This window comes from Gobius niger, assembly GCF_951799975.1.
Source record: "Gobius niger genome assembly, chromosome: 9".
Classification (NCBI taxonomy): Eukaryota; Metazoa; Chordata; class Actinopteri; order Gobiiformes; family Gobiidae; genus Gobius; species Gobius niger.
The window spans coordinates 25,380,867-25,391,478 of NC_136860.1; the positions used below are offsets into that span (position 1 = coordinate 25,380,867).

At 41.8% G+C, this 10,612-nt stretch overlaps 1 protein-coding gene across 1 annotated transcript; it reads right to left on the reverse strand.

The window, feature by feature from the left end:
- Positions 1–302: 302 nt before the first annotated feature.
- On the reverse strand, positions 303–10,064 carry heg1 (heart development protein with EGF-like domains 1). The gene is made up of 14 exons (XM_079563392.1): positions 9,640–10,064; positions 6,608–7,613; positions 5,854–6,314; positions 4,853–4,966; positions 4,352–4,474; positions 4,015–4,118; positions 3,870–3,925; positions 3,596–3,756; positions 2,547–2,681; positions 2,421–2,463; positions 2,299–2,336; positions 2,118–2,205; positions 1,853–2,030; positions 303–774 (listed from the first exon to the last, which is right to left on the reverse strand). The coding sequence occupies exons 1-14, from the start codon at positions 9,869–9,871 to the stop codon at positions 631–633; spliced, it is 2,883 nt and encodes a 960-aa protein (XP_079419518.1). The 5' UTR covers positions 9,872–10,064; the 3' UTR covers positions 303–630.
- Between the last annotated feature and the right edge of the window lie 548 nt (positions 10,065–10,612).

Below are 10,612 nucleotides of genomic sequence, written 5' to 3' on the forward strand. Positions count from 1 at the left end.
GTGACCCAGTGGCTTGGCTCCTTTACTTTCCATCCCGGTGGGTCCAATGATGCTTCAGGATCAATTTTATTTCAGGTTTTTAGGATTTCTGGTAGGTTTTCAGAATGAAATGTATATGTAACCATAGATACGGGTCAATCAGCAGTGAAAACCTAAAAACAATTGATCCTTGATCCATCCTACAGGCCAACAGGATGGTAAGTAAAGGTGCTATAACCACTCAAGCCTCCACTGGGTCACTGAAAGGTATGTATTAATATTAACTTTTGAATCCATAAAAAAAATTGCATTGTGCACCTTTAATTTACTCTGATTCCGATTTAAATCATGCAGCTCCACTTACACATAAAGCGAGATATCGTGCAAAAACAGAACATTTACATGACCTCTCATTAGTCAAATTGATTTTCAACTCTGAGTATTACAGCTGCAACAGGTCGAATCGTCTGTTCATTTTACTTCCAAATGCCTTCACAAAGTTTCGCGTCTCTGTGTCACGCTTTGGCGAATACAAACAAATTCAAACAATCAGTGTGCAGCTTCAAAGGCAAATACAGTGTAGAAAGCAATAACCAATGTCAACATTTCAAAATGGGCTCGCCTGGGGACTCGTTTGTGGTTCTGGAATTATTAAAAGTAGTCCCTTCTTCTGGAGTCATCGCTGGTAAAGGACGGGTTCCACTGAGCGGGGTAGATGCACGAGTGACGTGAGCCGGGCAGACCGGTGAAGGGGTACAGGCCGTTCCTCTCTAGGTCCGCATTGCGCAACGCCGGCTGAAGAAAGCAAACACAAACAGACCTATTCAGACGATTCACTGTACTAAACATAGGTACATAGTAATAACATGGCAGTAATGTATTTTCATGAGTAACTATGATATAAAGTGGGAGGAAAAAGTGAGTACACCCTTTTTCTCACCCATTTTTCCTGTGAATGTTTACATGATATAAAAATATGATACCATGGTATTGTTTGGGTGGCATTAGTTAAAGCAGACACTATTTAATCATCCTTGTGATTTTAATAAAGATCCGACCACATGACCAATTTAGGCAGAAAGGTAATTCCAAAGGGTGTACTCACTTTTTCCTCCCACTGTAAATACTTTAAAGTGAAGGTCTGTAGTTTGCAAGGTGAAGAAGGATAGCGTGAGATTTTAAAGAAAACAATCAAATTCCTCGACCTTTTTTACCTAGAAAGCCCTTCTTAGTTTGCAAAATGAAAGAAAGAGCAGGAACAGGTTTTTCAAAAGTTAACAATCAAGCTCCTCCCCCTCCCTCCTAATTGGACCTGACAGGCCAGTTCACAGGAAAAGTTTGTCTCATTGGTCAACGCGGAAGGATACTGATTAGTGTCTGAGATCCGGGATGAAGGGACTTTAGAAAAAAGTAATATATACTACATATATTATAACTTACTTTACATCAAAATGCAAAACCAGGTAGTCGGTTATACACATTTTATAAAATTTGTAATACATTTAGACTTCCAGACTATCTCTTAAATTACCATGTTACTTTTATGATCTCCTTCAATCCTATTAACATGCTATTACTATGCTGTGTAGCAGAAGTAAAATCTTCATCATCTCGTGTACCCTTTGAGCCTTTCATTTAGTCTCCCCGTGCCCATTGAGCTGCTAATTGTTTAGACAGTTATCAACATCTTTAATACCATGTTGTGTTCAAAATACAGCTAAAATACTCTCAAATTCTAAAATGTAACAAAAAAAAACCTGATGATATACTGTTCAGTTTCACCTTCTTTTTAAAAATGTTTTTAATTTGAAACAATTTGAAGGACCCCGTGCTAAGTGCTCATGTACCCGTCCTGTAACTTCTCCATTCTTACAGAGTAGTAAATGTCCGTCATCTGCAGCAGGTTCTTGGTGCTGCCGTTTTCTTGCATTTCGATTGTCTCTCGTCCCCACTCCATGGAGATGCGGTTGGTCTTGGGGAAGTCGGCGTAAGGCGACATTTGCAAGTCTCCGCTCTTGAAGATGATTTTGTTCAAGTCGTTTTTATCCCTCCTTAAAAAAAAACCCCACATAAAAACAATTAGTCAAATAAATACGGCAATGTCACACATGAGTTTGAGTATATTTCTAAAGTCTTACTTGCAGCAGGTAACTATGAGGGCGATGATCAGAATGAGCAGAATGCCGCCCCCTGCTGGCGACACCACGATTGCTATGAGCTTGTAAACTGAAACCCAGAAAAAGTATATCATGTATTGCCCTCTTCCACTCATGCGCTCTAAAACAATCAGAAAGACTTTGAGACACACTAAGAACTTACAATTTCCACAGTTGAATCCCCCAAAACCAAACACGCACCTGAAATGTTAAAACACATTGTGAATGATAAGAGGCAACGATGCTCACTAAAAACAGGCACACACAAAAAGAATTCACACTTACGCTACACATGATCCATTTTCAAGTTTGTATCCGTCTCTGCATTCTGAAAGTACACCGTTTCAACAGTGGGTTTAACAAATCTGATTGCCGCAAAACATGGAGATAGAAAGAGGTCCAAATACATACCTAAACAGGACCGGTCATCGGGGTTGTGCTTGTAATATCCCTGTAAGCACTGGCAGGAAGCGGTGCCACTGATGTCGGTGCATGTGGAGCGCTCTGTATCGCACTGAGTCTGTTGAGCCGCACACAAACTCTCCACTGAAAAGACAAATCACATTCGCAGTCGTTAATTGTTTTCAGAGATTAGATTACGATGCTTGCATCAGGGGAGTATTGTCTTCAATTTAAGGGCCCAGTGGCATGAATCACATGTCATAAGAAAAAACATTTGTGATTATGTAAACTATCCCACTATATTCATCCAACCATGCCATGCAATCCTGAGAGTAACTATTCATCAATTATTAATGTTAACCTCTCAACCCCCACCTTAACCAAGTACATTTCCTCCAGTTCAGCTTTACCCAAATCTAAAAGTTTCTTGACTGTAGCTTACAGACTATGCGCAGGCCAGAGTGATGCCTCATTTGAAAGCTACGACCTATAAAACTCATTAAAATGGATCTTTTTCCTTGTATTTTTGCCACTTTGTTGCCACTTTTCTGTTACTTTTTCGTGCCGTTTTTGTTGCTTTTGACACATTTTCGACACATTTTTCACACTCTTTTGTGGCAATTTTGTCAGTTTTTTGACACTTTTTCATCATTCTACTGTAATTCTTTGGTTGCTATTAGGTGGCAGTTTTGTCACTTTTTTGTCACATTTTTGTCACTTTTTCGTCACTTCTTCATCATTTTTACTATAATTCTTTGGTTGCTTTTTTTTGTCACTTTTTAGTCTTGTTTTGTTACTTTTTTACCCCACACTTTTTTTTGCATTTTTACCACTTTTTGATTTTTGAGTTTTCATCCTCGTTTTCATCTCATGTTTGTCAGTAGTTTTTCAAGACGCTTTTAGATGTGTGTAATATCAAACTGGAGAAAATGTGCACGGTTCAGGTAGGGGTTAAAAGGTTAACATTTGATTTTAAATGCACCCCATATTTTTTGCTACATGGCGCCCTCTAGAGGTATAAAACATGACTAACCAGAGAGGTTGTGAATACACTGTACCTTGGTAAGTGAGCTGGTGATGCAGGACCATCCGGCAGTGGGCCAGTGAGGAGCTGCAGTTGGCCATTGACATTTGGATACTGTTGAAAACCTCAGAGCTCGTAACATCGGCGGAGATGGAAAACATGTTCACTGCAAAAATATGGACGCCGCCTTCCTCTCTGTGGGAAATCAGATAAAAATAGTCAGGGAAAAGCTACACAGTGCAGTGTAGAGCTGCATTTTGTAATACGTGGTGCTAGTGCAAAATGCGGCTTGACAATGTTTTACGTACCTTTTGCTGAGTGTAGAGCGGCTGTAACCTCGAAGCACTGACAGTGAGGCATTGAGCTGGCGTGAAAAAAGGAAAACAGCTATCAGATCTGAAGATGGCCTCATTTTTTGCACATTTTCTGACATACTGCAAGTTTAAATCTCACCAGTTGTATTATCTCTCTCTGGATTTCATGCATCGTAGCACTTCTCAAGACAGCGGGGTCATGCGGCTGCCTGTTAACACTGAAAGTTCCCAGAAAAGTCTTGGCTGTAGAAGGAAAAAAACAGTCACTGAGTGCAGTTAAAAGCAGGGCTGGATCTAGCAATAAACATTTTTTCATGCAGATAGGTCCAGTAATTACAGAGATATTAACCATGAACCAGGCAAAAACGTTAAGAAAGCCCATTTTGGAATTATGGCTTGCCCTCGTTCTCAAAACTAAATTACAGGATGTTTATAATGTCCTATGAACAAAAAACAAGTGAAAAGGAGTAGATTACCTCTGGTACAGGTGCGTCCGTCCTCCAGGTCAAAGCCTAGTGGACACTCACAGCTGAAAGAGCCTCTTGTGTTGACACATCTGGAGCCAACAGGACAGGGGTCCCGCTCACACTCATTCACATCTGCGCATACAAGGACTACAGTTTACAGGGAAATCAGAAAACACCCACAAGCAGCTTTAGATCTCAGTCGGCACGATATGTTATTTCACGATTTATTTAGACGATGACTGTCATTTTGAGAATTGTACTTGCGCTTCCACTTGGATTTTAGAATATTTTTTAGCAAGACGCATTTGGAGGTCCTCTACTATTTATATACTCTACAGCTAAAAACAATTGTGAGATATAAAGAAAAGCATATTCAGAAAGCTATTTTGGCACAGAAATGAACCGAGTCTCTGAAATAGTTCATAACAGGTGGGTGCAAGCGTTAGGTTATGAGATGTAGAGGGGCTAAGCACACTTGATTTTTACGAGGGAACAACTCTACAAACTCACCCTCATTGCAGGTCGGTCCAGTCCAGGCCTGCAGACAGCGACAGGTGAAGTGATGTCTGATGTCGCTTACACACATGCCTCCGTTCATACAGGAACTGGACAAACAGGGGTTTCCTTTATGACATAACATAGCATAGCATTAGTATTAGCAACAACAGCCGAATGACAGATATAACTATTTGACCTTCCAAGTAGGACCAGGCCGAGACAAAGATCAAATCGGAAATAAATCAGGTCTAAAAAAGGGGCGACGGTGGCGCAGATAGAAGAGCAGGTCGTCTTGCGATCGGAGGATTGGCGATTCGAATCCCGCAGGTGCACACTGTCATTGTGTCCTTGGGCAAGACACTTCACCCACCTTGCATCCAGTGTCTGTGTACACTGGTGTATGAATGGGTGAGTGGTTCCTTGATAATAGTAAAGTGCTTTGAGTGCATAAAGCAAGTAGAAAGGCGCTATATAAATGTGACCATATACCATTTATGTGACCATTTATAAAAAGACCGTAATTGACCATCTAAATTAGGAGTAAACCATGACTACACAGCAAAACGTCTTAGTCTTATTAAAGCATAACTGAATTGAGCTACAATTGAAATGAATAGCTTCTTTCTTCCCTGTATTTGCATTAATTAATTGGACAACCCGCACTTGTTGAGTACTTGAGATGCTATAATAATAATGCTATATGAAAAACACCAAAATTTGCTTATAATTTCAAGAAAAATGTCTTCACTCTCTGCACTTGGTGATAGAACGATGCATAGCCATAGCTGCCCTGGGGTAGACTGTCAGAACTTAAGTGAGGCTGCCAATTAGTGCCATCCGTCCCTTCGAACCACAATAAACCAACTAACGCACAACATTCTAGTACAGTCTGCACAATTAAGAGCCGGGATTAATTTTTAAATTTAATCAATTATTTTGGGCCAATTTGAGATTTTAGCCTTAAATAAATTCTCCTAAATCTCATGATTACCAACATTTCAAGTGTCACTAACTTGGTGGAAGTGATGGAGATTGGACAGCAGGGCGTGTTGTGGTCACAGGCTGAGTCTTCTCCCTTCGGGCCGGTCCCCGCGTGGTGTGGGTCTCTATGCTCCTTGTCGTCAGTGTCCCGTCTGTAGATGTAGTTGTGATGAACCGACTCTGGGGTGCGGTTGTCGTTTCCAGGGGACTTGTGCTTGTTTCTAGTGGCATCGTGGTCAGTTTAGTCGCCGCTGTTGTTGACGGTTTTTGGGTGTGACTGGGCACTGTGTCCGGGGCAGAGTACGCCGCAGTAGTCTGCTGTTCTGTGGTAGATGATTTACTGGAAAGTACAGTGCTGGAAATGGTGGGTTGTGTCTGAGGCAGTGCGGTGGTAGGGCTGCTCGTGGTCTGTTTGGAAGTTGAAGTGTCAGGCGGGGAAGAACTGGTGGTGGAGACAGCAGCTGCAAAAGTGTCCTCCTCTGTGCGCTGAGATCTGTGGAGGAATGCAGCACAACATTAGAGAATATACAGTAGTAAGGAGTAAGGAGAATTAGGAGAATCTTAAACCTCGACTGCCTGTATCCCCTTCTTGTGTTACTGTATAGTCTGACTCTTGAATTTGACGTATTTGTGAATTGGGATATCAGTCACTAGTCTCAATTGCTCATAGTGAAAAATGTAATCATTTGTGATGTTTCTATTGCCCATAGTTTTAAAAGTTTCCGCGCACTCAAACAAGATTATTGGATCCTTAAAGTTGCTTTAAATATATGTAATAACATGTACCCTTCTGTTACTGTGGCAGTAGTAGTTGTGGGGAAGGCCTCAGTTATCAGCAGTGGTACTTCAGTCAGAGAGTCATCGGTCCTGCCGTTGACTGTAGGGGGCACTGTGGTCCCAATATCCTCATTGGTTCTGGGTGAGACTCCCTCTGTGCCCTCCTGGTTCAAAGTGCTTGAACTATGCACCTCAGTTGAAGCCTCAGTCGACGCATAATAGGACACTTGGTCTGTGCTGGACATGTTTGTGGGTAAAATGGCCGGAGACAGCATAGGCGGTGTGGATGAAATTGGTAATTCACTTTGGCTTGCGCTGTAGTCTGTGACCAGAACAGATGGTGTCAAATTGGACGTCACTTCTGAAGTGCGCATTTGTTGATTTTCCGTGGAGTTTATCAAAGTTTCTGTTCCACTGGATGATGCGGGAAGTCCCGTCTCTGAAAACATTTCCCTATAGGAGTCAGTTTGCGGTGTCGCGTCCATGGCCTCTGTTTTAGGCATTGAGATGCTATGTGTGTAATCCTCAATCTCTGCAGTTTGAGCTGAAAGAGCCCATGTCGCAGGTGGCTGATGGGAAATGGAGTCTTCTGTAAAAACAGACGAGGTGCTATTGCTTTGAAAAGAGATGACAGACAGCAGCGTCCTCTCCCCTGCTCTGCTCATCGTTGTCGATGTATAAGCACTGTCTGTATTGATGGAAGTTTGCGAAATAATCTCAGTCACATCGCCAAGTCTCAAGGTGCTGTCTGGGCTGTCCTGCGGCAAACTCGAGTCCTCCGTTTCAACCCATGACCAAAACCGAGGCTCCTGGGATACTGCACGCGATCCCACAGGCCCCTGCTCTGTGTGGAGTAAGTCCTTCCAGTCACTGCTATGGCGGCTGTTGCTGCTGCTGCTGTAGGAGGCCTCTGTGGTGGAGGAGATGAGGGTCGAGGAGAGGGGGTCCGTTGTCAGACTTGTGGATTCCAGTGAAGAGCTGCTTCTTTCAGCAGAAGTCTGTGTCTCAGCAGTGTCTATAATAAAGGAAAAGGTAGTGTTTAATCGTTAATCGTGTTTTAATAATATAAAATTGTGAACAAATAGATCTGTTGCCAAAAGAAATGCTACGTTAGTGATGTAGTTGGTGATTTCATTTAGGCTTATATGTTGGCCGTATGTGTAATTATCCACATTCTTTACTATATCATTTTTTTTATTTCCAACAACCAGAAATTATTTAAACAATGCCTCTTTGCCAGCAGAGGGCGCTAATCACACAAGCACCAACTCAAAAGCAGCTTCTGAAATCCTTCAATGTTGAAGATGCTCAGGGGGATATTGTTCAGAAGTAGAAACTTTATATGGTGAACAATTGGAAGCCACCCCGGTCAGTTCAAACAAAGGCTTGATGTCCTAAATATGGATGTGTCTGTGTCTTATGGGACAGGGACGTTTCCTTCCTCAAGTTGAGTGAGAGCAGGCACAGGACAGGACTATCACCCTGGAAATGGGTGTGTGCCGCTGCTCATTGTCTTTGGAGCAGTGTGTCACCCGGTTTATAAACTGTTATGAACTCAACTGGGAAGAAAGTTATTTTTCTCTGTGTGATGTCAACTCTAAAGTTTCATCCTTTACTGCATTTGGTAAACGTAGCGTTTCTCAAACTGAGATACGGGCACTACTGGTGGTATGCGGGCTACTTCTGGGGGCATTGATTTAATTTAGAAACAAAAAAGATTACGATTTTTAAAGTCCTATTTTCAGGGTAGTTGTTTTATACTTTAGTTGTGGTTTAGTCCTATTATAGCTGGAAGCACTGTCTGTCCTGGTGCTAATCTGTAGCCAATTTGAATAATCAACTTTTTGAATTATCTCAGTATTACCATGCCATTTTTGTCCATATCATATAATTTGATTGTGATCATGTCCACCATAGAACAGACCCAGGTCTACAGAGGTGCAAAGGGGTGGCATTGAAACCTCATTTCAAAATATGTGCTCCCTCAGTTTTAGTTGCATCACAAAAGCCACATTTTTTATTTGATAATGACGATAAAATTGTTTTTGTATGGTCCAAATTAACAACAGAACAGAAGATTCCTCACAAGGTTGTACCAAAAGTGCTGATTTACAAACAAGAACAGTTTAGTAACACAGACATCAAACAATCTAAACAGAGGAACAAGTGTTCATAATTCTGCACACTGAAACTCTGATTTCCATTTTCCACTCAGTCTGTTACACTCCAATAAGGTGCAAAATCAGTCAGTGGGAGTTGTGTTCATTTGTAGTCTCTTATTTTATTTTTCTCCAATGAGAAAATTAGAAATTGAGCATCTTTCCTCTCCTCTGAGCGTCACTTTGTGTTCTGCCTCAATAACAACAAATCTGACAGAAGAATGTGGTGTTGGCAGCCAATGATAGAAATCCCTTGCTCTGTCACTCACTGCTCCACATGAGAAAAGCCACTTCTACAGTAGACCTGTCCACAACAGCTCTGCTCTATGTTGTAATATAAGCACAGGCTTATCCCCACATTATACAACAGTGTTAAACTGGATCATCTGACAAAATGTAGATAATCAACACACACGGATCATAAATGTGATGTTTTACAGGTTTCAACTCTGCAATGTTTAACATGTTATTGCATGATTGTACAGATAATTAATCAGTGTTTATTACATATCAGCCAACATTTTGTGTGTGATAGTTGACCAACAACAAAGTTTCAGTCTAGTTGTAGTTTACATTCATGGCTATGCAAAATGATTGGACACACTGCCATGTTTTTCCAGTTTGAGCAAAGTGAAGGCCTTTAAACCATATTGTAGCCATTATGTTTACGACTTAGGTTAATTCATTTTCACTTTTACCTGCAGCCTTGCAAATAATATGCCTATCCGAATATGTGATTTTTTTTTATTTTTATTATTTGTTGAAATGGTCTCAATCCTCCCGTTTGATGGCATAGTCTACAGATGTGTGTGTTTCCCACAAACTCAGGATGACTGCAGAGATGCACTTGCTGCCCCAGGCCTGGTCTTCATTCGGACTTACCCAAGTTTGCAGCGGTGGAGCTGAGCTGTGATGTGGAGCGGCTCTCGCTGAAGAGGGAGACCTTTTCAGTATCCATGTCCTCGTGTGCAGTGGATGAAGAGTAAAAGTCTGTAGTTGCGGGGTATGTGGTGTTGTTATTTGCTGTCCATGCCATGAGGGGCCCCGGCGCACACAGCACGACCATCGACAGGGACAGTCCCAAGACGTGATTCCAAAACCATGCGTCCTCCATTGTCAAACGCCCGTGGATAAAAGTGTCGAATACAACTCGGCGTGTTGCCCGGGGGCACCATGTGAAAGCACTACAGTTTTAGAGAAGTTTCAGAGGAATTAGGGAAACTCTGGGTGGCAGATGTCCGGAGGAGGTCCGCTGCTCTACGGCGTGGGGCTGAAGATAACAGAGCAACAGGCTGCAGCCAGTTATCACAGCCAGGAGCCATGGGCCCGCCTCCTCCAAACACGCTGTCCCGCTCACAGACAGGGCTTTCTACGGACTAGTGTCCCGCCTTAAGGCTGCCCAGTGCGCAGCATCGCCCACTTTTGAGTAGAAGACTTTGTAGCAACCTGTTAGACCACTGTAGTGACAATAATACATTGACTAGGCTATATATATTTAAAAAAAAGGCTACACCAAGACCGAAATGATTCAATCAGAACAGTCGGAATATGAACAATTAGTGTCAAATAGGAAACTATAGGAGACAATTTCGTTGCCTCTGCTCTATGGACAGTGCGTGGTAAGTTGACTTGTTTTAAAGTTTTCAAAAGAGGATGTGGCTTGCACCCCCAACAGAACCTTTATTTAGCAGGGTAAGCACAACATTTGGGGAGCGATAAGGTTAGATAGAATAGATCTCATTGGACAAACATTAAAATTATTGAAAGTATCTTAAATGTTTTCATGATTAAAAGGTGCACAATGCAACTTTTTATGCGGAAAAAAGTTGATATTTGTATGTATTTGTCCTTGTAG

Bases quoted from the DNA above. Each gene is read 5' to 3' on its own strand.
- heg1 (XM_079563392.1), bottom strand. From the start codon at position 9,871: ATGGAGGACGCATGGTTTTGGAATCACGTCTTGGGACTGTCCCTGTCG. The intron at 4,119-4,351 runs GTAATCTACTCC...TTCCTTCTACAG, and splicing joins CGGACGCACCTGTACCAGAG to CCAAGACTTTTCTGGGAACT. The intron at 2,206-2,298 runs GTAAGTTCTTAG...TCTGGGTTTCAG, and splicing joins GGGATTCAACTGTGGAAATT to TTTACAAGCTCATAGCAATC.